Source organism: Crocodylus porosus, unplaced genomic scaffold, assembly GCF_001723895.1.
Source record: "Crocodylus porosus isolate Cpor-Errol unplaced genomic scaffold, CroPor_comp1, whole genome shotgun sequence".
NCBI lineage: Eukaryota > Metazoa > Chordata > Crocodylia > Crocodylidae > Crocodylus > Crocodylus porosus.
Window position 1 is genome coordinate 14,886,002 of NW_017728947.1, and position 26,726 is coordinate 14,912,727.

The 26,726-nt window shown below is 43.7% G+C and overlaps 1 protein-coding gene across 4 annotated transcripts in view; it reads right to left on the bottom strand.

The window, feature by feature from the left end:
• SBF2 (SET binding factor 2) overlaps positions 1-26,726 on the bottom strand; it is a 489,875-nt gene that overhangs the window by 168,190 nt on the left and 294,959 nt on the right. For all 4 annotated transcript variants that reach the window (XM_019551418.1, XM_019551417.1, XM_019551415.1 and 1 more), the window contains 3 exons: positions 19,178-19,382; positions 16,855-16,964; positions 14,926-15,075 (listed from right to left, as the gene is read on the bottom strand). In XM_019551418.1, the coding sequence (XP_019406963.1) occupies positions 14,926-15,075; positions 16,855-16,964; positions 19,178-19,382 (465 nt within the window). The remainder of the gene's footprint in view (positions 1-14,925; positions 15,076-16,854; positions 16,965-19,177; positions 19,383-26,726) is intronic.

Below are 26,726 nucleotides of genomic sequence, written 5' to 3' on the forward strand. Positions count from 1 at the left end.
AGCCAATTTCCCAGCCAGCGGATCGTGGTGGAGCCAAAGCCACAACTGGGCAGTTTGGCCAAGAGGTGATCATGGGATACCAGATCAAAAGCTTTTTTGAAGTCAAGATATATGACATTTATTCTGGATTCTGGATTCTCTCCAGTCTTTGGACATCCTTATAAGGAAGTACCAAATTTAGACACAAAACTCCATCTGAGGAGTAACCAGCATTAGGGGTGTGTGAAACAAGCCATATTTGATTCAGATTCAGCCTGAATCAGGGACAGTGATTCAATTCGTTGATTCAGACAGCCGTCCTCGATTCGATTTGGTTGAACCTGAAGATTTGATGTTGCTTCAGAGAACTAGCGATTCAGCCACAGACATAGCTTTAAATGTTTTTTTTACATACCTAGGCGTGGCTTGTAAACACTGGGGTGGATGGAGCATCTCACAGGAGCGCAGGGGGGCTCCCCTGCGTGCTCGGCGGCAAACCCAGAAGTGGATTGGAAGTTGTTCTGATCCACTTCTGGGTCTGCTGGGGAGCATGCAGGGCCCCCCCCCGTGCATGGTGATCAACCCTGGGTGCCCCCCCAGACCCAGGAGGCACCAACTCCAGGCCAGGGGGCTGCAAGGGGTGCCCCTGGCATGCTCCCCGACAGACCTGGAAGTGGATCAGAAGTGCTTCAGGTCCAATTCCAGGTCTGCTGCCGAGCATGCTGGTGAGCCCCCTGCACTCCTGTGGGACGCACCATCCGTCTCAGCATCACAGCATTCATGAGCCCCCTGCTACCTTGAGGTATGTAGAAAAAATATTTAAAGCTGTGTCTATAGCTGAATCTCCGAATCTTTCCGAATCTCTCTGAATCAATTCGGAGGGTTCTGATACGATTCAGAGAGATTAAAGGGTCTCTTGATTCAATTCCGATTTGGAGATTCGGCCACCAAATTGAGCCAAATCTCCACTGAATCGAATCAGGGACCGAAGCTTTGCACAGCCCTAACCAGCATCATATTGCACTATTGTTTCCTATATTTTGAATGCAAAACTTCTTTTAATACTACCCAAGCTGCATTTGCTTTTGTTGCAAAGCATCATGTTGCTGACTCACGCTATGTGTGACCCACTAAAATCCTTAGAAAAGAGACCCATAGGAAGAGAGAGATGAAAAGGATCAAGTTCATAATACTTCTATTTTTAAAATAAGTTTGAAATATTTTAGAAAACAATATTGAGAACTGAAGAAGAGGAAAAGGATCAAAGTGCCTGCTTGCTGACACCACAAATGGACACAATATTCTAATAGAAGTAGTACACATACAAATACTATGTATAGAGGACTAGTGATAGGTGAAAGTAAATATATTAATGCATTCTTTAGTAGCAACCCCCTCCCAGGTTTTTCTTCTTTTTTTAATTATTATTTAAAATAAGGAAGTAATCTGCCACCCCAACGCCTTAGCCCAGGAAGTCTGCCGCTTCCCGGGGACCCACATCTGAGACATCCCTAAGGATGAAGATCTCTAAGGTCCTCCAGCCCACAGACCACTATTCCCATGCTCCTTATTCATGTGGGTACCAATGACACAGCTTGGAGCGCTCCCAGCCGGGTCATGAGGCACTACAGGGATTTGGGAGCGGGGCTAAAGGGTCTAGGGGCACAGGTGGTGTTCTCTTTGATCCTCCCAGCCTTGGGGTATGGGCTGAGGAGGGAGAGGAAGATCCAGGTAGTTAACCAAAGACTGAGGCGCTGGTGTCATCAGGAAGGCTTTGGCTTCTATGACCACAGCCTGCTCTTTGGAGAGAGAGGCAGTGAGCTGTTGGGAAGAGATGGCCTCCCACCTCTCTCTGCTGGGGAGGAGGCTCTTCTCAGCCAGACTGGCTGACCTGCTCCACCGGGCTTTAAACTAAGCTTGCTACCGCCACTGCTGGTCCGCTGAGCCTTGCAAAGCCAGCAGGCCAAGGCATTTAAGGGAGCCCACCCTTGCCCCAGTACAATCTGTGGGCAAGGCAAGAGCCCCCAAGGGGCCTATACACAAATGCCAGGAGCTTGGGGAATAAGCAGGAGGACGAGTTCCTCCTGCTTAATGCAAATAATTACGATATCATAGGGATAACGGAGACCTGGTGGGACTCCACCCATGACTGGACCATAGGTATAGATGGCTATACCCTGTACAGGAGGGATCGAGTAGATAAAAGGGGTGGGGGTGTAGCTCTCTAGGTTAAGGAAAGTTACGTGTCCCTGCAAGCTGATGTTGGCGACCAGCGTGGATGACTGGAGACCCTCTGGGTTAAAATTCATGGGGAACATGGCACAGGGGACACAACGGTGGGAGTCTACTACAGACCCACCCAAAGTCAAGAGCTTGACCAGGAGTTCACCTGGGAACTAGCTGGGGCCGCATGCTCCAGGACCATGGTTGTCATGCGGGACTTCAAGTACCCACACATCTTGTGGGAGGTTCCCTCAGCAAAATCCGAGCGGTCGCAAAGCTTCCTATCATGCATGGATGACCTCTACCTGACTCAAGAAGTCTACAGGCCAATGAGAGGTAAAGCACTGCTTGACCTGGTACTGGCAACTGGGGGATGACCTAATCGGTGACCTAGTGATCGATGGGAAGCTGGGTGACAGCGACCATGAGCTGATCACCTTCACCATCCACCGTAAAGCTGGCAAGTCAGTCAGCAACACGGAAGTCCTTGACTTCAGAAAAGCTGACTCTGACAAGCTCAGGAGGCTTGTCAGTGAGGCCCTACGGGACCACAACCCCAGGGGAGGGGAGTTCAGGAAGAGTGGCTGCTGCTCAAGGGAGCAATCCTCACTGTGCAAGCTAATTCTAGTCTGTCTCAGAGGAAAGACAGCAAGAGGGCACAGCAGCCCCCCTGGCTCTCCAGGGATCTAGCAGACCTCCAGAGGCTAAAAAGAAGGGCCTACAAAGGATGGAGGATGGGATTCACCTCCAAGGAGGAATATTCTGCACTGGTCCGGTCCTGCAGGGAGCAAACCAGGAAAGCCAAGGCTGCAACTGAACTCCAACTAGCTTTGAGCATCAAGGACACTAAAAAGTCCTTTTTCAGATATGTGGGGAGCCGGAGGAAAAGCAAGGGCAACTTTGGACCCCTGCTGAACCAGATGGGTCAACTGACACTCAGGAAAAAGCCAACCTATTAAATGGGTACTTTGCGTCTGTCTTTCATCAGTCCCATGGGATGCCCATGCTCGCTATGGGACAGGGAGGTCCGGGTGAGGGAGATCCCCTGCCCTCCATCAATGCTGACCTTGTGAAGGAACACCTTGAGAGGCTGGATACCTTCAAGTCAGCCGGCCCTGACAATCTACACCCCAGGGTACTCAAGGAGCTGGCTAGCATCATAGCCCAGCCTCTGGCACAGATCTTTGAAAACTCCTGGTGCTCTGGTGTAGTGCTTGAAGACTGGAAGAAGGCCAATGGAAAAGCGCAGGCTCAGGGGTGATCTGATGGCCACCTATAAGTTTATCAGGGGTGACCAGCAGTACCTGGGGGAACGTTTGTTCACCAGAGCACGCCAAGGGATGTCGAGGTCAAACAGTCATAAACTACTACATGACTGTTTCAGGTTGGACATAAGGAGGAATTTCTTTACTGTCCGAGCCCCCAAGGTCTGGAACAGCCTGCCATCGGAGGTGGTTCAAGCACCTACTTTGAACACCTTCAAGAGTAAATTGGATGCTTATCTTGCTGGGATCCTATGACCCCAGCTGACTTCCTGCCCTCGGGCAGGGGGCTGGACTCAATGATCTTCTGAGGTCCCTGCCAGCCCTACTGTCTATGAAATCTATGAAAAATACATTCCCACCCCTTCCTCAACTGTTTCTGACTTTCTCTCTGCCCTCTCTGTCCCTTGTAAGTAGTTATGATATAGCATAGTTAAGTTAAAACATAGGATAAGCTTTTGTATGCCACTACCGTAACAAGCCCCTTTTTGTCCATGTATTGTTGTAAAAAGTGCCTTATTATTTTCATAATGATTTTTACTGTTTTATATTATATTCCTATTATATCTGTATTGATTTTTTAATGTTTTATATTGATATTGTATGATTTAGGCCTGTTTCTGTAAGTTAGCCAAAATAATGTCAAGTCTCCATCTTGTGTCCTCTGCTCAGGCATGCCCTATTGTAATTGTGTTGCAACTGTGACTCATACCTACCCTTCCCATGTAAATTGGTTCCTGGATGAATGAGAGTGAATGAGAATGCTCAAGACATAATGGTAGCAGGCCTAAAAATAGCTCCTGCTGAATGACTGAACCATCAACTTAACAACCCTACCATCACCTTGCATTGACTGTCTCTGAAACCACACACCTACTCCCAGGACCAGAGACATTTATTATTTATCCCAATTATTTGAAAAGATAAAGACCCTTTGAGAAAACAACAACATGGAAATAAAGAATAGAATAGAAACCAGCAACTCCACCATTGCATCCCAGCGGACAGTGAGGACACCTGGAACTGCATGACTTCATCTGAACAGGACCAGCCCTTGCCTGGGCATGTCCTCCCCACAGGAGTCACAGGTAGCCCACTCATATAAAAGGGGTGGTAGAATGTGACATCCTTGGGACACCTTCTCTATCCGAACCAGCATTACGCCACACCACCTATCCACCAAGCCCTGCGGTGACCCCCTCTGGACAACACCTCGCTGGAGAAGACCCTGACTGACCAACAAGGATCAACTTTCGGCCTGGGATAGGTAGCTATCACCCACATCTTTCCTCCAAGCAAGAAACCTGAATTCTGTTTCTTTATACCTTGACTTCAATCCCTCTCTACCAAGCCTTTTGCCTCCTGCTACGTGTGTGTGTGTGTGTGTGTGTGTGTGTGTGTGTGTGTACACACTAATAACATTGTGGGCTGTATAGTGTGTTGCCTAATAAAACTGATACTTTTGGATCCCTGAGTTGGGTTTTGTCTTGATGACCTCCTGGCTTCTCTGCCAGTTTCCTGCTCCCCCAAGCTCACTGCTGCTCTATCACCTCCACCTCTCCTGATCTCCCAGCTTCTCTGCCGGCTTCCTGCTCCCCCAGCTCACCGCTGCTCCACCACCTCCACCTCCTGGCTTTCAGCTTTCTTTCCCCAGCTCTTATCTGCCTCCATCTCCTGGCTCTCTACCCCAGTTTTCCCCGCTGCCTCTTTGGCTTCTCTATCAGCTCTTCCCCCACACCACAGCTTCCTACCTCCACCTCCGCTGCCTCTGCTCTCTTGGGTTCATGGCCCATCTTCACCGCCTCCTCCGCCCAGGGCTCCAAGAGCCCCCAGTCACCAAGCACCCCAATAACCCCCAAGCGCCCCCTAGTGTTAACACACACTGTCACTGAAGGGTGTGTTTGTGTGTGTACCCATAGTGTCATACGTGCTCTGTGTGTGTGTGTGTGTGTGTGTGTGTGTGTAATTTGTGTCTCACCCTCCCACCTAATAGTGCAATATTGAGATCCCAAGCGTTGATCTGGCACATGTCAAGTCAACACTTTCCCCATTTTGCATGCACTAAAGAAAAAAATACATTAACCTATTTATATTTTATATCACAAATTAGCACGCTAAACTGTTTGGAGTCCTCCAATAGTAACACTGATTTAAAACTTGGTATCTGTACTGAGGCTCCTAAAACTGATGCTAGATAGTGGTAATAGCAAAACTGTCCAGTATATTAATATTATAATGAAATACTATGAAGCAGTGATGGCAATTCACCCTTAAACTGTAATAAATATGTTTTATGCACAGACGCAATTTAAGTACTATGACCAGTTTCACTTTTAACTTAAATTTCACATCTTGCTTAAGCCATCACTCAGATCTTGGAGTACCATGTAGGATTCTACTAATAGTTATCATTTTTTACTCTATGTCCTTGCACGTGCAATTTTTGCCTTTGTAGCATTCCTCTACATGGTATTTTCCCGAACTACAACAGTGCAGTAAGTTTTACAACAGAAACACACACTTCACTTTGGAAGATTGATTTTGAAGGAAGTCCAAATAACTTATAAGAAAGGAAAGAACTGAAGTACAAAACTCAGTATCTGTTGCTATATTCTTTATTTTACCAATACAATAAAAGCCACTATATTAAAGTCCACTAGTGTAAGCAGCCTTGAGTTAGAGCCCATAGTCCATGAACTCACAAAAAGACTTAAATCTGTTACGGTAGTAATGTATTCTAACTTCTTTTAAATAAAAGCATTCACATCTTAAATCTCAATTATCATCAACTTGCAAAATTACAGTAACTTTTTACTTATGAGAGCATGAACTGTATTAATGAAAATACCACAAATCTAAATCATTGTAGGTACCACATTTTAAGAAATAACCTCCAGACCACATTGGATCTTTTTGAAGAAGCCAACAGAACTTTGGGCCTCTTTTTCAACATCAAGAAGACTATAGTGCTCTATCAGCCTGCCCTGGGCTTCAAATGCGACTCCCTTCTCCAAATTACCATTGAGGAAAAGACCCTGGAGGTAATCAAGCACTTCCTCTACTTTGGTAGCCTCCTCTCGGAGAGTGAATATTAAATCAGCACAGGATCTGCAAAGCGAATGCCTACTTTGGGGAACTGCTTTGGTGTCTTTATTCATTGCAATCTATGGAAAAAACATCAAGATCCAGATCTACAATGCAGTCACTCCCCGCCCCCACTTTCCTCTACAGACATGAAACATGGGTGACCTACCATCATTATCTCAAGAGTCTCACAATGCCTCCAGAAAAACTTCCAAATGAAATAGGAAAATCACTGCATAAATGCCAGCATCCCTGCTGAAGCCAATGTTAGCAGCATTAAATTGGGAATCCTCAAGCACCAACTTTACTGGGCTGGATGTTGTGTGCAAAAGTCTAACTCTTGACTCCCAAAACAAGTGCTCTGCTCCCAGCTTAGTAATGGCCTCAGATCTCACAGTGGCCATAGGGGACGCTACAGGGACACATTGAAGGCATACCTCAAGAAAATGACTGCTAAAGTCAAGACTTGGGAGGAGCTTACTCCTGACCAACTCCAATGGCACCGCAACTTCAAACAAGTGGCTGCATGTTTTGAGATAAAGCGTCTCACCCTGAAAGCAAAGAAGAGAGAGCAGAGGAAGGAAAGGAGCCGAGGAGAGAAATCCTGGCCTACAGCCTATCTGCCCCTTCAGAACTGCAACTTCCGTGGATGGGTCAGTGGCTCAAGGATTGGACTATAAAGTCAACTCAAGACTCATCAATGAAAGATCCTTGAATAAGGGGACTGCCAACAACAACAACAAATACAAATTAGCCAGCGTGCAGTGCTACAGAAACACTAACCTGCAAGAAGCAGCACAGTATAACTGGGGGCCCCTCTGCATGTGCAGGTAAAGGCACAATGGGATCTAATGCATGGTCCACACAATCACGCCTCCTGCCATGCTTCATATACATGGATCACAAATCAGATCTCATAATGCAAATTCCTGTGGCTGGAAGCCTCCTCAGCAGACAGGGCTCCCAGCTGCAATACAATACACCACTCATCCCTGCAGCTGAAAGACCAGCTGCTGTGATCTCTCAGCTGTGGGGGTTAGATAGAGGTACACCGATATATCAGTCCATATCTTATCGGCACCAATAAAAGGAAAACTGACATTATTGGCAATTGGTTTTTTTTGACCAGTGTAGCCAATAATGTCACCAATAAACGCCATTTCCATGTGCACAGCCACAATATGTACACAGCGAGGAATGCAGCCTGGCATCTTGGAGAGCAACCTCCGACCAGTAAGTCCGTGGGGGGAAGAGGTATGGGGCAGAAGGGGCATGGGGGCGTAGACTGAGGCCCCCACACTGAGGGAGGGAGTGGGGCTGAGGCTGGGGCTGCCTACCCAGGCAAGGGTGGGGATGGAGCCATGGGTGGTTTATCCAGGGGGCAGCTTCTGGAGGCTATGCACACCCCCAGGGAGGCATGGGTGTCATGTGCGTGTGGGGCGAGGGTGGACTGCCTGCTGTGGGCCCAGGACCAAAGGCTGCATCGGCTTCTTCCCAGTAGAGGAGCTGGGCTCAGGGCAGGCAGGGGTGGGACATGGCAGGAAGTGGTGCTGGGAGTGTAGGGCTACAAGGGTGCTATGGTGAATTTTGGGGTGGCTGTAGCCCACCCCTTAAGCCCCCTCCCAGCACTACTGCTGCCCAGCTCAGCCCCCCACCAGTAAGAGCCAGCATAGCCCCTGGCCTTGAGCCTGCAGCGGGCAACCTGCTCTCTCCCTGAGCACAAATCTGGGCAGCACATGCCCCGATGCTGTCCCCAGTGGTGTGCACACTGGTGGAGAGCCAAACCCTCCCTCCACACCCATGGCTCCATCCTGAGCTCTGCCCCTGCCCCAGCTACACTCCCTCCCTCACTGTGGGGTCCTCAATCTGCCCCACACCCCTTCCCCTACACAGACTTACCAGCTGTATGCTGCTCTTCAAGCTGAGGGGCTGCATATCACCAATTGGATCAGTATCGACTGATATGGCTAGCTAATAATCAGTATCGGCCAAAAAAATCTTTATCGGTGTTCCCCTAGTAGGGGTGCATGGTGTGATCCTGTGGCTAAGAGATCACAGCAAATGCAGTCTCCCCCGCAGCTGGAAGCCCTGTCAGCTAGAACTTCTTAGGCACGTGGGCTCTCTGAGCTGGGAGCTCCAATCAGCTGATGGGGCTCCTAGCCGCAAGGGCATAGGTTACACATACAAATTAAGCCTTGATAGAACCCAGCTATAAAGTTATTATACGTTTTCCAGCAATAACTTTATAGCTGGTTAGATCTCTTTAGTGCGCCATAGTTAATTGGCAGCGCGGGTGGGCCGAGTGGGGACTGCCCGCAGGCAGCTGCAATGGTGTTGGCAGTGGGGGTGTGTGTGTGTGTGTGTGGGGGGCGAGTGGCAACCGCCTGCAGATGCTGGTGGCAGCACCAGCACCAGCCAATCTTAGGGGCAGCACATGCCCTCCCTGTGCCAGGCATGATCCTAGAAGCAGCTACTCTGTAGCTTTTAATTATGCTTCTGAAGAATAGTAGAGACTTCAGAATGCGTTCTTGCTACACAGGCCACTTGCCCATTTCATTAGCATAGTTTGTTAATCCATAGGCTACATTTCTACCCTTTTCTCACCCAAACACTAGAGGTCTGTATTCTTCCCTGCAACTTTTTTACATGCTTTCCCCTCCAGGAACTGGTATAGATTTACTCCCGAAAACATGCTTGCATTGAGCTGCTTTGCCTAAGAATCCCTGCATTTTAAAAGCAGTGATAGAATGGCAAGGAACATCAATTGTTTATAGTCAGCATTATAGAAAAAAAATCTTTCAACAGAGTAATTATACAAAAACTTATGTTTAACATAAATATGCACAATCCTACACAGACAACTATCAAACAGACATCACCTCATAAATCAGTTTAAACAACTCCCATCTCTTCAAATTTGGAAATAGATAGTGTTTCAAACAGCTATTTCCATGTAATTATTTCCATGTTCCAAGTGAATGGAAGTATTTAGGCAGGTTTATGAGCTGATCTTACTTTTGAGTGACAGACAAATGCACAGGAGATGGGATATGTGTTTTGTAAACCATTTTTTATTGAATTGGCATAAAAACAGCTGGATAATGGAAATAAACAAACTCGAAGTGGTAATCATATGCTGTCTTATGTATTTTGGCAAACCCCCTATGTTTAGGACAGAGCATCTCTGGGATACGGACAGCAATAATTATTATTTAAGGTTTTTGAATAACTATTATCTAGATTTTTGCTCATTTTGACTTTAATATTTCTCATCTAAAACCAAATTACAGATGTTTGGACTCTCTGCCATGGAACTCTCAGTGCTTTAGTAAAAATGTTCAGAATGTTAATTTAGACCCTGAAAAGTACATTGTTGCTCAAAAAACCCATAAAAATTGATAAACCCGATGATGGTCATAAATAACAGATTAAAAGCTAGGTTATCACCTCTGAGCCTAGGCATAACTGGAAAAGGCCTTTGTAGAACATTCAATATTAGCAAGTGTTTGAGATGTGAAGAATACTACTTCTGGAGTTTTAACTATGACAAATGCAGTACATCAGGGCTGTCCAATTTAGTGGCTGAGGGCTGTACATCCTGCAGGTAGCATCAGTGGGGCAAGGAGCTTCCTGAAGCACTGAGCGTGTGGGTGCTCCTTACTCCCAGTTGCAACAGGCATGTGGGCAATTTTTACTGCCACTGTACTGGGCACATGGACACTCCCCCTACTCCTTGTTGTACCAGGGACAAGGGCAGTCCCTGCTCCTTGCTGTACTAGGCAAGCAGGCACTCTCTACTCCCTGCTGCATTGGGCACATGAGTGCTTCCTAACCCCAACTACACTGGGCATGCAGGCAGTCCCTACTCCTCCTGCATCAGGTGCATAGGCAGTCCTTACCCACCCTTCATTGCACTGGGCACATGGGTATTTTCTACCTCCCACTGCACCAAGCATACAGGCGCAGGTACCCTAGCCTCACCTTCATTTCCCCAGGTGTGGGCTCTTCCACTCTACCAGTGCCACATGCAATGGGGTTCCCCAATACATGGACTGCATCATACCTCTGTGTCTTACCCCTTGCAGTGAGGCAGGAAGCAAAATCCAGAGGAAGGTGGGGAGCCCAGAGCCTCCAGTTTCTGCTGCTACAGTTGGAGGAACTTGGGGGCCACAATCTAACCCCTTGAGGACTACATATAGCCTGTGGGCTGCTAGTTGGACACTGTGATGATTCATATTCAAATTATCAGAACACACTTTATATTTACTTACATTTACAACAAAGTCAACAAAAAATACACTACTAAGTTTGACAAATGATATACAACACTGGAAAAAGATATTATACATCCTAAACTATAGGGATGAACCTGAGTATTCTTTTAATCCTTCTGAAAACATACGTGCTAAAATTTTCTTTATGAATCCTTTCACAGTATATTCATCTTATCTACCAAATATAAAATGACCCTGAATATAAGAACCCCCCCCAAGAATTAAATTATATATATGGAAAATGTATAAATTTGTTATAAGTTTCCAGATGTAGAATCTAATTATTGGAGATTTGCTTTGCGAAAGCAGTAAAAACAGATATGGGGGGTGGGGAGGGATCAGGTGGCTCCCTTCCCCTCGCCCCCCCCGCCACTTGTTCCACCCTGTAGGCCGTTTCCACCCCCTTTACTGTCAGACCCTACTCTACCTGAGAGCACATGGAAGTGAGGGCATATCTGAAAACACTGATTTTGATAAACAGGCCCATTGTAATTTGCAGAGACAGTGCAAATACGGGTCTCGATGTGCACATAGGCACATTACTATGGGTACCCATAGACTTAGTTCATCCAAAACTAATGCATTTTACCCTTTTTTGAAAGTACTGCAAGTTTTTGCATGGGTATTCCATAAACACACTTTAAAACAGCACTTTTGTACCTTTTTATATTCAGTACTAACAATGCATGATATGAATCTAAAGCCAATTTCATGATTTCCCATATAGTTCATTGGGCTGTGCCACAGCACAGTCAACAGTATTTCAAGCCATGGTTACCCCACAGCTCAGCACTGCTCAACATGGGAGTGTACTCCAGATACCCTCCACAAAGGATCCATGTATTAATTAGCCCCTACTCATGTCTGGAACTAGTTGTTCTTGTCACAGGTCCAGGGATTCTTTTAAAAAATTATTTGTAGATGAGGTGCAGGACAACCTAGTTTGGCTTTACCTCATTGAGGGTGGAGTCACACTAATCATATGTACCAGGTTGAGAGAGAGTCCAACAGAGGGGTTCTGGATGAAATGTTTGGGACCCCATTTGGTGACATTTCCCAGACATAAGGATGGTGAAAAATAATTGGAAATGGAAAAGAAAGGCACAGCTTAGCTGTGGGAATGAGGAAGTAAAAATGTATGCAATGTAGTAGCTCACCATGATTTGAAAAAGAGTCAGTCCTGAGGGGGACTGAACACAATGGGCACCACAATATATCTTATTTAGATTGTGCTAGGTTCTTATCATCATGCACCATGACCACGATGGTGGCAGGGGAAGTACTCTACTAAGGTAACACAATTAAAATGGCACTGTGTAGTGGAGAGTTGCACCCTTGCCTGCTTGTGGACAGGACTCCCTGTGATAGCCTCATAGTTAGCTTCCCACTGGCCAGATTTCAATGGGAGGATCGCAGATACATGCCATCTTTACAGAAATGGGAGACTCTTCCCTAGAGCTTGCTCCTGCAGCCATATGGTTGAGAGCAAGCAAAACTCAGGGGCATCTGAACCCCAAGCTTCAAGGCTTGGGCCTGCATGTAGGATGCCCGCCAAAGGATCTGGAAGTCCTAGGCAGAGGTGGAGGATGTTTGCCAGCAGTAAGGTCAACTACGGTTTTTCAGTTACTCACAGACTTGGAACTGATATAGCTGATTTGACTTGGAACATGAAACTTTTTCTCAAAAAAAAAATGTTTGCCCAATATGGGCCATGTGCTTTATAGTCACGCTCAGTATCAGTTGCACTTAGTCAACTTCCTAGTCAGTTTCCATTACTGAGCACATGTTGCTTCCGGCAGCAGTTTAATGATAGACAATATATTTAATGAGGTTTCCTTGTATGTGAATGTAAGTTGAAGAGCTCCTTCCTGCCCCATGCTGACTGGGGACAAAAACACGTGTCTTAAATTTGAGCAAATATGGTATTTATAAGAATCAAATCCCAATGTAAGATCTTATACTAAGAACATCCTTAAAAGAAGTAGCTATCAGAATTCAAACTGACAAACATGTTTGCTCCCCTGTATTAAAGAACCTAAAAAGCTGGTATTTGGAGGGCTTTTCCTTCTCTTTTTAAAATACATATTACACCGTAACTTAAATCTTTTATAGTTTCAAAAGGCATAAAATGTTAGAGATACAATTACTCACAACAAATATCACATTCTAAATGTAAAACAATTATTGCATTTAGATTATAGGCTGAAACACTGAAGGTTCAACTGTTCACATAAAGGTAAAAAATCATGAGCTATCTATTTTATTTATTTTTACTAGAACTGGCTATTGAGACTTTGGCTATTCATTATACGATGCATTTTAAATATTTATTGTTCAGTTCATTGCCTAAGCAAACTAAAAATAGACTTGGAAAGCACCTTTAACACATGAGGATATCACAAATAACAAACAGAAGCTCCAGCATAAATCTGGGTAACAAAGACTATACTTTTCTTCTCCACTGACCATTTTTGCACTGATACTGTAATTAGCATTTACTGTCAAAAGCTCTGCAGATTTACTTTTCTTTTGTTGCAAATGAGGCCTGTTGAGTGAGAGGGTAAATTTAATGTTTTGTAGCGGTTGGCGAAAGCTTTATCAAAAACTAACTGTACAAGTGTAAAGAAAAAACTCCATGTTTCATTAACTAGACCATACCTGTATCAGCAGCTTGGAAATGGATTGGGGAAGCTATTACTGCATAATGGAAGACAGGAACTCATGTATATTAAACCAAATCACTTTTGTGGAAAAAAGCTAATATTTTTACAATGGAGCCAACAATTTCTCTTTAGCAAATAATTCTTGCTATGAAACACTTTGACTGTCTTTGACATGCAAGATGGCAAATTCACTTCTCTACTGAAGTTCAGCTGTTAAAGGTGATACTCTAAATCAGGATTTCTCAACTGGTGAATATTCAAAAGGGAATATTCCTCAGAAAAAACAGAGAAAGCATGGGTTTCACCTTGCAGGCTGCCAGCATTCCAGTCTACAAGTCACTGCTTGGGGTGATTGGAGGCAACAGGCATGTGTGCATCTGCATGTGCAGACGCATGGTGCCAGCACAGAGTGAGCCTGGGTCATGGGAGCAGCCCCAGCAACTGGACGCAGAAAACTGAATGGGAAGTGAGGGATGGAATGCACACATACATCTACCTGCTGGCACTGGGGACAGTGGCCAGGCAGCAGGGCACGGGGAGCAGGGTGTGGGGGAGAAGATGACTGGCCCTTCAGCAGGGGAAGGAGGGGGGGCAGTTTTTCACAATGAGGAGCTGTGTGCCTGGCCCGGAGGCAAGAGTCAGTGCCGCTACATGTGGGGCCCACGCTCACTGCTCATGCTCTGGCCTGAGCAGGACAGAGGCAGCTGGGGCCCCCTCTGGCAGGGCTGGCGGGGCAGAGGACTGTGAATCGGGAGTGAGGGGCATCACTAGGGCCCAAGGGGGCAGGGGACTGTGGGTCAAGCACCAGCAGGACCAGGGGGTGTGGGTCAGGACAAGCCATTGTTCTTGGTAAACGGGTCCCGGTACAAAAAAGGTTGAGAACCACTGCTCTAAATGATATTGTATCAATGAACTGGCAAAATTCACTGGCTAGTGGAAGGACTTGTGCTTTTATCCAACTGGATAGCACTGCTTAGAATCGGTGAATATCACTGTGCAGGGGCATAAAAGAACACACAAGCTAGCTCATATAATATAGAAAGCAGATTAGCTAAACAGACCTACAGACTTAGCTCCAGATCAACTAAGACTGTTTTGAATAACAATTTCTATGGAGGTTGGGACCATGGTTATTTTTTTAATTAAATTTTTAAAAGAAAAAACCCACTTTTTCCAATACAAATGGAAAGGAGGCTTTGACATCATGTAGACTACTTTCCAAATACAGATACAGTTGGCCAGAGCAATGTGGATCTTGGCTCATTATCATCTCAGCTGCAAAACAGCTAAAAACTCCACTGACAGGTAATATGCTACATTTTCTACAGTATACTGTTCCCCAATGACATTATGATGTTTTTTCTACATCATCATTAACATTGTTTTATTTAAAATAACAAAGGAGATCTGTAAAAGGACATAAAAATAAATGTAATGTACCTGTAAAGTACAGTTCATCATCCTCACAATGTAGTCAAACTGCTGATGGTCCAATATTGCTCGATTTTGCTTAACATGAAGGCTTAACTCCCGTGTCAGGCACTGTCGAGCTGCCTTTCCTTTTAGGGCCCTCAGTGTAGCAGGCAAAGTCTACAGACAAGAAAATCTAACCTCAGTGAAATGAAGGGCCAATAAATATTGACTGTCATTAATTCTCTGTCGAGACATTGCAAACAACGATTTAATAAATAAAAACTCCAAAATGAATTCAAAACTTCATCATCAGACTCTCATTTTAACATAACACAAGCTAACCCAGTTACTAAGCTTTAAGCTCTCCCTGGTTTTTTTTTGTATGCATCATTAATAAACAGCATAAAAGTCCTACTAAATCTCTAAGCAGAAGAAATGTTGAGGCCAGTAATAAAACAAATATAAAACTGGAGTCAGATTCTTGTGCAAATGAGGGTGAACATCCTGTTTCTCTGGAACAGAAGGAACACAAGAAGGGCCAGGTCTTAAACTAGCATAAGTAATGCCTATTAAAACCTACTGAACATGTGTCCTGATATGGTGAGTTTTCAGCATGATTTTCGGATGGACACATTTCTCACAAGCAGTAGAACTACAAATGTATTAGGCACTTTGTGCTACAGGATCATTATAGCATGCCATCTTGCATTCTCTAAAACATACATAGTTTATAGGAGGAATCTATTTGAAAAATATTTGAGAGAATTCTTTTACTGGTACTTTTTCCATTTCCTCTTCACTTACAAATCCAAGAGTACCAGCTAAATAATTCTGCTGTACAGGCTTGAAATGATCCACAAAGTATTTACATAGCTCCTAAATTTTTAGAAATCTCAACAGATTTCCCAACAATCTTTCCAGACAGCACAATATATTAGCCTACAAATGGCAGATGCTAGGACTGAATTCACAATGGATCTTGAGGAAACAGACTAAAACTGCTTCTAGTCCACAACTTAATACTGTCTAGCATGAACAGTTTTGTAAAATTTGGAAAGCAAATTCCACCGAATCTAATGAATGTGAACGCAGTTAAAATTTATAGCGTTACTCCTTCCTCCAGCTCTTAAGTACAGCTGTTTGATGATACTTAGAGTTTTGGAGTATTAGGAAAAAACTCAGAAAAGAAAGATTTGTAGGAAGAATGTAGGATGCAGGTGAGGAAGTCTAAGTTGCATGAAATGTATTTCACACATACACACAAGAGACAGACACACACAGATGCATGCAGAACTGAAAAAACAGAAACAAACCTCTAGCTTTGTTTTTTGGATTAAAGTTACAATTCACTTGGCTTTCTTTCCTAAACTTTACGTAAAAAAAATGATATGGTGTGGAATTAATAGCTGTAAAATTCCATGGATAAAATCCATACAATTAGCCATACCTAGAGGCAGAAATAATAACAATGCCAAGTATAACAATTCTGGAAGGTCACACATTTTATTAACAGTGAACAAGCCAACTATTTAAATACAATCCTAAACACTATACACTGTATTAACAGTATAATTTTTGTAATATATAGGAATTAGCTTCACTGAAAAGTTCAAAAGAGGACCTGTGGCAAATAACGATGTCACTAGGTCTGTGTTTTGTTTACATTCTTTGTAACTGGAACTTTTCTGTTTCATGAACTTTTAAAAACCCATATGGAAAATAATATTAGGTGAATAGAGTCAATATGATTAGGCAAAAATGAACATGAATTCACTAAATATTATAAACAGGCCCTTAGAAGGCGCATCTACACACAAGCATACAGACTGGATTTAAACAATTTTGTGGGTTTACTGCTTACATGTGTTATTATTCATTTCAATGAATGAAACAGTAAATGAACATTAGAAAAACAAGTTTCAGAAACTTAACAGGAAAGTTAACTTTTTTAATTACCTTTTCAGTCTCCAAAAATTTATTTTCAAATATGAATGAGATGCAGTTTCTAACAACTTCAAGCCTTTGTGCACTGTTGAAAACTGTACTTCCCTTTTCCATTATAGAAACTACGGAGGAAGGAAAAGTATACTGTGGATCAGTTTTATGGCAAGTAGAGAGTAGTCACAAAATTCTTAACATTTCTTCAAGTCAGTTGACCTTAGACACATGTGAGAAACATATTAGAAACTGAAGTAGCCTTTAAAAATATTTGCTTATTCTTGTTTTTCTTAATTCACCTCGACTGTATTGACTTGTGATGGTGCTCTGAATTTTAACTGGGTCTCTATTTCTGGTTTTGGTTGTTTTATAGACAGCCAGATTCTGACTCAAGAAACTAAATATAATTGTGTTAACATACAAACAGATTGTTTTTTCAAGATCACAATCTTAACCACTATGGCATGAAAAAGTGAAGTCTATTTCCATCTTCTTACAGCAACTTACTGAATTAGTATATAATCTTTTCTTCAACTTTGTTTTACTATGTTAATCATATGTTTAACTCACATTTCATTTGTGTTTAACTTTTTCTTTTCTAAGAATCTAGTCTCCTTACAAAAACATATTTGCTATGCTGAATTTGCTAGCTTTTCTAAGTTTTAAAACCAAAAAAATACAATTGTTAAAACTTATTTTCTCATCTGCTGTAAGTAAAGTAATTGTAGGGTTCCACATTTACCTAGCCTTTAAATAAACAAAACATGTAAACCATTTCAAACTAAATGCAGAGTTTGGTATCAATGTTTCCATCATAGCATTCATTAAAGAAAGCATGTCTTCTATGCAGCCTGATGCATCTTTCTATTAATATCCATAATTTTCATGAGAGTATCTTCCACTCAAAAGCATGCAAACAAACACAAACATATTTGGAGCATTCATATTTTCCTGCAGACAGTGCAGAATTCATTTAGATTGTATCTGTCCCTTAGAAGAGACCTTTCTTTTGATTATTCAATAAAAGGTTTCCTGATAAAAGAAACTTAAGTTAACCTTATTAATTCACAACTTGCCATTCTCTAAAAGAGTTTCTCAGAAGAATCAAGAATCTAAAGCCCCCTGCGCAGATCTGACCCCCTGCGCCAAGTCATTCAGCCTGCTGGGCTCCCCAGGGATCTGCAGGAAGCCTGTGAGTCATGGCCCTGCATGCTACATAGAGTGTGCAGGGTGGCAGAGGGCCTGATTCTGGCAAGCAGTGCCTAGGCAGAGCTCCCAGAACATGATCCTGGCCAGGTGGGGGTAGTACAGACCCTGCAAAGCCTGATCCCAGATGGACGGGAAGGGGTATGGACCCCCAAGCCACCTCCACCCAGCCAAGTTTGGGACCCAGGGCCCCAATGTCACCTCCACCCATCCTCTATCCATTAGGACTGGGTTATGAACTTTCCCAATGCAGTCAGGATTGGGGCTGGGCGGAGAGTCCCAGGGTCCAATCTGCAACATGGTAACCAATAGCATGCAAAATGTTAACAGTGGGGGTATCTGAAACAAACTGTTAAGGGAAATGGTGGATTCTGTATCTCTTGATTGAAGATATCATATCAAAAAGTTATTGGACTTGCATAGGGAGAACCTATGCAACATGGGGCAACATGGTAACCAATCCAGTCCATGGACTAGCCCTGCACATTTATTTGGCCTGTGGAGTCAAAAGTCTGTGCACTGCTGATCTAAAAGAATCCATAGTTTGCAATGAAAATTTCCAACACTGACCTCCTACCTAGAATCTCGTTTCATTTCAATTTTAGAGATTCTTTAAGACAGCCTTTGTTTTGAACTCACAAGAAACTTTAGTATTTAAGATCTATCATTCTCATTCTCTTTCCTCTCTCTTTCTACACAGAAGAGAATGCCACGCCATAGACATAGGAACAAAACAGGCTTTTTCCGCCCACATAAAATGAACTAGTTCCTGCATGTGCTGACATAACAAATAAAAGAAAAAAGAATTAATGTAATAAGCTGTACAAGGAGAAGGCTACAATTTAATGAAGTCAAGGCAAGTTTCTCATTTATTTAGAAAACTTTTACTTTCATTTATTCCAAGATTTTTAAGGTACTGAACTTCCAGAACTTTTTAAATCAACTCATTACCTAATTAGTAAATTGAGAACCAGATTCCTTGATACATTAATTATACTCTCAAGTAATTAAAATAGGAATTCTTTCCATACTTTCTGCCCACCCAGTTAAATTTCTATGATACATTTTACTTTAAGTAGAGACTTCCATTCTACCATGGATTCAAAGATAAAAACTAGTTATCAAGGGAACATACCAACAGGTGGACCAGCAGGAACCACACATTTCTTTTCTAGACGAGTAGCAGGTGGTGCACTTTGGTTCTTAGCAATGCCTTCTTGGATAAGCTCCTGAACCCGGCTCTCATTAATCTTGGGAAAAGGAAGGATGTGAACTCGCAAATGGGATCCCTCAGTGGGCCGTGGGACTTTCTGGAAAGCTGTATGAGGATTTGGATTCTCCTGCAACCAAAAATATAACATCTTACATTAAAGTATCAATATTTCATATATTAGCAACATGATATCTTGGAACATAGACAAATAAAAAGTAATAATATGCAGTGGCTCAGGTGGAAAATATGCCCACTACTGAAAACAGCACCATACATAACCTTTTAGGATTAAATGCAATTTTTGCACAAAGACAAAACTTTTCTTTACTACAAGTATAGAATGTTTAGTTTGTAGAAAATGAAGTCCAACTTCAGTCATATCTGGGTTATACTTATGCTTAATGACCTGAGAATCTGCATCTTTTAAGTGAAGTTCTGTTCGAAATCACTCCCCAAAACCCTTCATTGTAACTTTTCCAACTTTGTTTTTATGACATTAAGAAATGTTATTAACAGTTTAAGACTTGAATAAGCTTGCAGGATACTGAAGTGAAATATCGAAAAATGTTCTTTTAGATTTGGAGCTTCAAAAAACCCTAATTTTGTTGTTAGGCCAGCAGTGTAATTGTGGGGGAGAAGGGGCAGTATAGGAGGCACAGCAGCAGCTACTCCTCCAACTGTATGAGCTGGGTATGGAGAGACAGAAGCAGCAGCCAGGGTCTTTGAGTCTCTGGGGCAGGTAATACTGCCTTGCCTCCTTCTGTCCCATCCCTTCCCACTGCTCTCCAGTGCTTGTCACCCCACTGCCTCCAAGAAGCAAGGTAGTTTTCCCCAGGGTGAAAAACTGAGATATTGCCACATACTGCAACTCAGTAAGGAAACGACTACTTAACTTTGGCCAGTTTATTTTTATTTAATTGCTAGTTCGTAGTTATTCTAAACACTAAATGATATTTTTACTTCTGGGAAGACTGAAGAGCGGCATGACATATAACTATTTCATTTCACTGAGTATCTGACATACATAGATGATTCCAGGCATATACCACAGAGATAACCATTCTCTCAGACTGTTCCCAAAGTCATCTATTTGCTCATACTGGATTCTCCCAGTTTCATTCATGCCCAAGGCTTACATGGGCTACTCTTCCTTTTGGCTTTCTGGAGAATGACCAATGTACAATATTAACAGAAAATATTTTCATTTGTAAAATTTCACAAGGTAAAAATGTACCAATGTGTATTTCACTTTGTTACTACAGGAGCAGGTGTGAATATGCTTCTGTAACTAAACTTTCTACCAGTAGGGAAAATCAAGATACTATATAGGTCATTACTTGAATTTCAGAAGACATATATACAGGGCCGTCCCTAAGGGGGTACAAATTGGGGCAACTGCCCCAGGCCCTGTGCTGGGGGGGGGCCACAGAGCAGGGTGGAGCAGCGGCAGCTCTGTGTGCAGCCACTCGCTACCTGCCCCCTACTGCAGATGCTGCCACTGGCATCAGCGGCGGCAGCTTCTTTGGGTCCGGGGCCCAGATTGGAGAGGGGGCAGGGCCCCACATGGGCTGATTTGTCCTGGGCCCCACATCCTCCTCAAGTCAGCTCTGCATAGATAAGATGGACCAAAGAGGAAAAGAAGGGTGCAACTATGTGGGAAAGGCATAAATAACAAAAACTTGGGAGAAGTCTCTGAATAAGACAAAATGGAAGAAAGTTTGCAGGTTATCACATCTACCCAATGCAAAGTTAATGGCTCCCTAAAACTATTAGGAGCATAGGAAAGTAGGGCTGGAAACAGACCCCTCCTTGGTCAAGGCACGATCATCCCTGACTAAACCATGCCAGCCAAGTGTTTGTCTAACCTGCTCCTGAAAATGTTCAAGGATGGAAATTCCATGACTTCTCTAGGTAGCCCGTTCCAATGCGTGACCACACCCATGGTCAGAAAGTTCTTCCTAATCTCTAACCTAAATTTCTTCTGCTGCAACTTGAGGTCATTGCTCTTTGTCCTGTTCTCTATAGCCAGAGAAAAGCCCACCTCCATCCTCTATAATTGTCCTTCAGGGATTTGAAAACTGTTATCAAAACTCTCCTTTCAGTCTTCTCTTTTTCAGACTAAATAACCCTAGTTCTTTTAGCCTTTCCTCATGAGTCTTACTTCCCAGGCACCTAATCAGTTCCACTACTCTGCACTGGACTCCTTCCAATCTGTCCACGTTCTACTTGAAGTGTGGGGCCCAAAAATAAACACAGTATTCCAGGTGAGGCCGCACCAGTGTTGAATAGTGTGGAAGATTCACTTCCCTTTACCTGTAAGTGACATCCTGTTAATACAACCCAAGATGCTGTTGGCTTTTTTTGCAAGAAGAGCACGCTGTTGGTTCATATTCAACGTATGCTCCGCTATAAGCCCCCGGTCCTTCAGTACTGTAGCCTAGCCAATCATTCCCAGTCTGTATTTGTGCATGCAATTATTCTGTCCCAAATTCAAGACTGTACTTGTCTTTGCTGAATTTTATCTGACTGGTTGTAGATTATTTTTTCAGTCTACCTAGGGCATTCTGGATCCTAGCCCTGATATTTTTCAGGTTCTGCTTTTCTTCCAGTCCGAAGTGGCCTAAGAATCCTGACTTCCATCATTCTCCCTAGAATAACAGTTCTCCTTATTGGCAGGAATCGTACTATACTCACTAAAATGTCTCTTTTCTCATCTTTATCCATTGCTCTTTTATTTCATAGGCTTTTTGGAATGTATTCACTAAAATGAATGTTTTCATATGATTGGGACCACTGTTCATAGCTGCAGTGATTTCTGAATATGCTTGCTCCATGAAAAGATTTAAAATTATTCAGGATCAGTTGAATTTTTAAAAGGTGAAGAAGAAATGCCAATTCACATGAACTTATTGTTATGAGTTACTACCAATTTTATAGTCTAAAGAAAAAGAAAACAGAGGCAGATCCTTTAGGTAAAAAAGAAATTTTGTGCAACTATATTCACAGCAGCCCACGGAAGTAACAAATTTATCCTTTCCATTAGTATGACCTCTGCTTTAGTGACTAAATAATTAATATGACAATGGCCTTAAATTTCAGTCTCCATGTTAATGTGCATATAACATGCAACACTAATGATAATAATTTAATAAGTTTCTCTGACTGCCTTGTCTCCTTGGGATATCTCATTTCCAGGGATCCGGGTTTTCCATTTTCCATGGAAAAAAAAAGAAAAACATAGATTTTCCCTTTTCTCTGAGGAAAAAGTGGGTCTCTCATTTGAACAGTGAGACCTGTAGATTTTTAAGTTTTGCAAAGAGCTCTCTGCAGGCTGGCAGAGTTCCAGCTTTCAAGCAGCTAAAAGGGAGCAGGAGGAGGGCAGTCGGGCAGGGGGTGCCATGTATATTTATATGCATATGGCTGCCAGGCAGCCTGGAGAGCAGCTCCTGTAGGTAAGTGGCAGTGGGAGATTGAGGCCCCTATAGGAAGGGAGAGAGGAAGGGAGTTGGGCAGGGCTGGGACTACTACCTAGTTGGGTGGTGAGTGGGGTTTGGGGCTTGGGGCTAATGCATGGCCGCAGGGCCCCGGCAGGGAGTGGGACAGGGCTGTTGGTGAAACCAGCTTCCCATCACTGCGTGCACTCTCAGGGGGGCAGGGGGGAGTCCTGCCTACCAGATCTGTGTGTGGGGAGGGGTTGGGCATGGGCTGTTTGCTGGCAGGCTCAGGCCCCCACCCTGCTGTTTGCTGCTGTTGGTTCCACTCTGCCCGGACAAGGTGTCCCTGGCATGCTTCACTGGGCTGCGTAGGTCCTGGGGGAGGACAGCAGGGTAGGAGCCTAAGCCTGCAGGGGGCAGCCCATGTCTGCCTCATGCACAGATCTGGGGGGCACAGGTCCCATCCCTGGCCATGCGTGTAGAGGCAGAGAGATGCCCTCCCTGCCTGAACCCACAGGAAGCAGGCAGCAGGGTGGGAGCCAGGTTCCGCTCCACTACAGCAGCCACTGCCTCCTGCTGGGGGCAGGGGGCTGTGGACCTGGGTCACTGGCCCCATAGTCCTGGCAACCAGGGGCCCCCTCTTGCATGGCTGGGGAGCCAGGGGGTTGTGGGTGGGGGATGAGGGGCACCAGCAGAGCTGGAGGGGCAATGGGGGGAGTGAGGGGCATGAGCAGGGCCAAGGGGCTGTGGAGTCGGGGTGAGGGGTTAGGGGCACCAGCAGGGCCAGGGGACCTGTGGGGGGTGGGGAGTGAGGGGCCTTTCATTTTAATCACTGATTCAAGGGGGTTTTATCAGAGATTTGTGATTTTTTTTTTTTAATCAGAGAAACCTAGGGTCCCTAGATTTTTTGTTCTGGCTCTGTGAGCTGTCTTGGAATCTCTCTATACCACTACTGCTTCGATGGTTACTCTCAGATGCAGATTTATATAACCTACCTCTGATTTGTAACATTTGAAATCCAGGAAACACCACTTGATCATCTTGTCTGACTTGCATATCATAAAAGGTCAAATTTCTCCACAGGTTCTCCCTATGTAAGTCCAATAACTTTTTGATATGATATCTTCAATCAAGAGATACAGAATCCACCATTTCCCTTAACAGTTTGTTTCAGATACCCTCACTGTTAACATTTTGCATGCTATTTCAAATTTCACTTAGTAATACTAATACGTTTAGTATTAATAGCACTGTAGTCCATTGGCCCTGATAGACTGTCAGATTAACTGCAGTACTTACTCTCCCCTTGGCTATATTTTGGGATACACTATTAACCAGGCTCATAAGATTACTAATTATTTGTAGTGTGGTAGCACCTAAGAGTTCTACTGATCAAAGTCCTATTGTATTAGTGCTGTACAAATGCAATGAGTTAGCAAAAAATACATTAGACATGAGACAATAACTAGATACAAAAAGAAACCTCTAGGAACACCAGGTAACAATGAGGCTGCACTGACCAGCATGAGAATTAGCAGTCAGCCTGTACTAACTTATCAAACCAATATTAAGATCCTTGTAGGCAAATATGCAGAGGAGAGTTTTAAGGAGAGATATTAAACAAGACAATAAGGTAGATGTTGGTGATGGAGGCTGGCATTATAAATGGAGCAGAGGTAGACAATAATATTTGAGCAGCGTGCAAGAAATGGTAAGTAGTGGAGGGGACAGGCGAGGAAGTAGGGATGACTTACTCATGCTGTGTGTGAAGAGAGCTGTTAGAGAAATGCATCTAAGTGAGTGCAACGCTTGAACCGATGAACCAGAAAAACAATTTTTATAGCAGCACTGTGAATGGATACGCATGGAACAAGGCTCCATTTCTCATGGTCAAAAAGAGATAATGCAGGAGTCACGATGAGAAATAATCATGACGGGAAGGACCCGTTTGTCTGTATGACACTGAAGCACTTTAAATTTGAAACACATCTTATTGGAATGGTATTTGAAGTGCTTCAAAAAATATCTGCTTCATCAGGTTTTACCTTAATTGAAACAAATATGTACTGAATTCAAGTTAGGAAGCTTTGGGCTATCTTAAAATTTGTGTGGTAACATACAGGATATATGGGTAGTGGGGGGATTCTTAATGAATCAAGTCTTTCTCTCTCAGATACTTCCAGGGGAGACTACTAGCATTTAATATGTAAGCAGAAAAGTCAACTGACAAATTATATTTAAGACCTTTTTTCAGATGATGTCAACGTGTGTCATAGCATATTAGAATCGCACATGTGTCACATTATATATTTGTGTAAGAATGTTAAGAAAACAAAATCATGAGGTCAGTCTTTAACAATTGTTAGTTTTCAATTTCCCAGCCAATCAAACTTGGCTGAACCTACAGTATTGTTGTAGCGTAGTATCACTAGCTTTTCATTCCCACAGCCTTCTACAATTACCAAGATAGAAGAGGTTTTGCTAAAGCTTAAGCAAAAATGCAAGTTTAAAAATGAAAAGATCTGGACTTGAATGGAAACTGATAGTTTAATGTACAGTACAGACTTCAGAAGTTTTCCTACTAGGTGGCCAAGAGAGGGAAGTAGAGGGGCCAGGAGGAAGAGAGCAATTTAGAGGGTGTGTAGTTCAGTGAGATGGCTGCTACCCTAGAAAACCATGGATAGTGCTTGACCTGTGGTATGGCAACGATTTAAAATAATAGCATTTAAAATAAAGTTAGAATATCAGGATTTCATCCAAAATAAAAAGCAAATGGGTCACCACCGCTTTAAAGTGTGGTTGAAAAGAAATTAAGAATACAAAAACAATTCAGCAATCTAGATTGTAAACTGGTGTTTTAGGAAACAAAAACTGAGGATAAATTTAGAAGCACAATGAAAATAAAAAGATGGTAGGCTGAAATTTTCAGGCCCTTTTTAAAGGAGAAAAAACAGAGTTTCTAGTCCTCCAGCAGAACAAGAAATCTAATAGGGCTTGTATTAAACCCTGCTACGAAATGCATTCAGATTTCCAAAGATAAACTATACCAAGACTATTCATCGTATAAGGGAAACATCTAAAATGCAAAATTTGGCTCTGCAGGTTGGTCAAGGCACTTAGCTTGAAAGCCAGGTCTCTGGGCACTGCTGATCTTGCCAGCTAGAGCCTGGGTTTCTTACTTCCTGGGTGAGTACCTGAACCACACAGTTATTGGCACTAAACCATGGGAGGGCTATTGTCCTCCTTGTCTTCTGCTTCTGTTTCCCAGATTTATACTCATGTATGTGCCCAGACAATGCACAGCCTACTACATTTGCTCAGATGTCAACAGTGCAAAGGAAGGGCCCAAACCAGCTAGGTGCCTAAAAAAAAAAGCCTTTAGATTCAGAAAGGAAAAAAAATTCTGCATTTAGTGGGTGCTGACAAATAAAGTCCCATGAGTGGGAGCACCCCCTCAACCCAACAGATGTTCACCTGTCTGGTGAGGGGCAGGAGAGGAGGAAATAGAGCCTGCCTGCAGGTTAGCAGCAAGCTGAGGAGCCACCCTGCTTCCCAACCAAGGAACTGCCCCTGTCCCTACTAGAGATGCACCAATATATTTGTCCATATCATATTGGCACTGATAAAAGGAAAATTGACATTATCGGAAATCAGCTTTTATTGGCCAGTGTGGCTGATAATGTCACTGATAAATGCCCCATACATGTGTGCAGCCACAGCATGCACGTGGGCAGGAATGCAGCCTGGCAGCTTGGAGAGCAGCAGGCCCGTAAGCTGGGGGTGGGGAGAAGGGGCAGATCGAGGATCCTACGGTGAGGAGGGAATGGGGCAGGGTCAGAGGCAGGGTGCAGGACAGAGCTGCGGGATGCATGTTTGGGAGGCACAGGAAGGGCGGGCCCTGTTGCTACATGCACGCCCCAGGGAGGCATGTACCCCCTAGAGTTGTGTGCAGGGCAAAAGTGGGCTGCCCACTGCGGGCTCAGGGCTGGGGGCTGTGCTGGCTTCCTCCTGGTGGGGGGGCTGGACCGGGGCTGTGC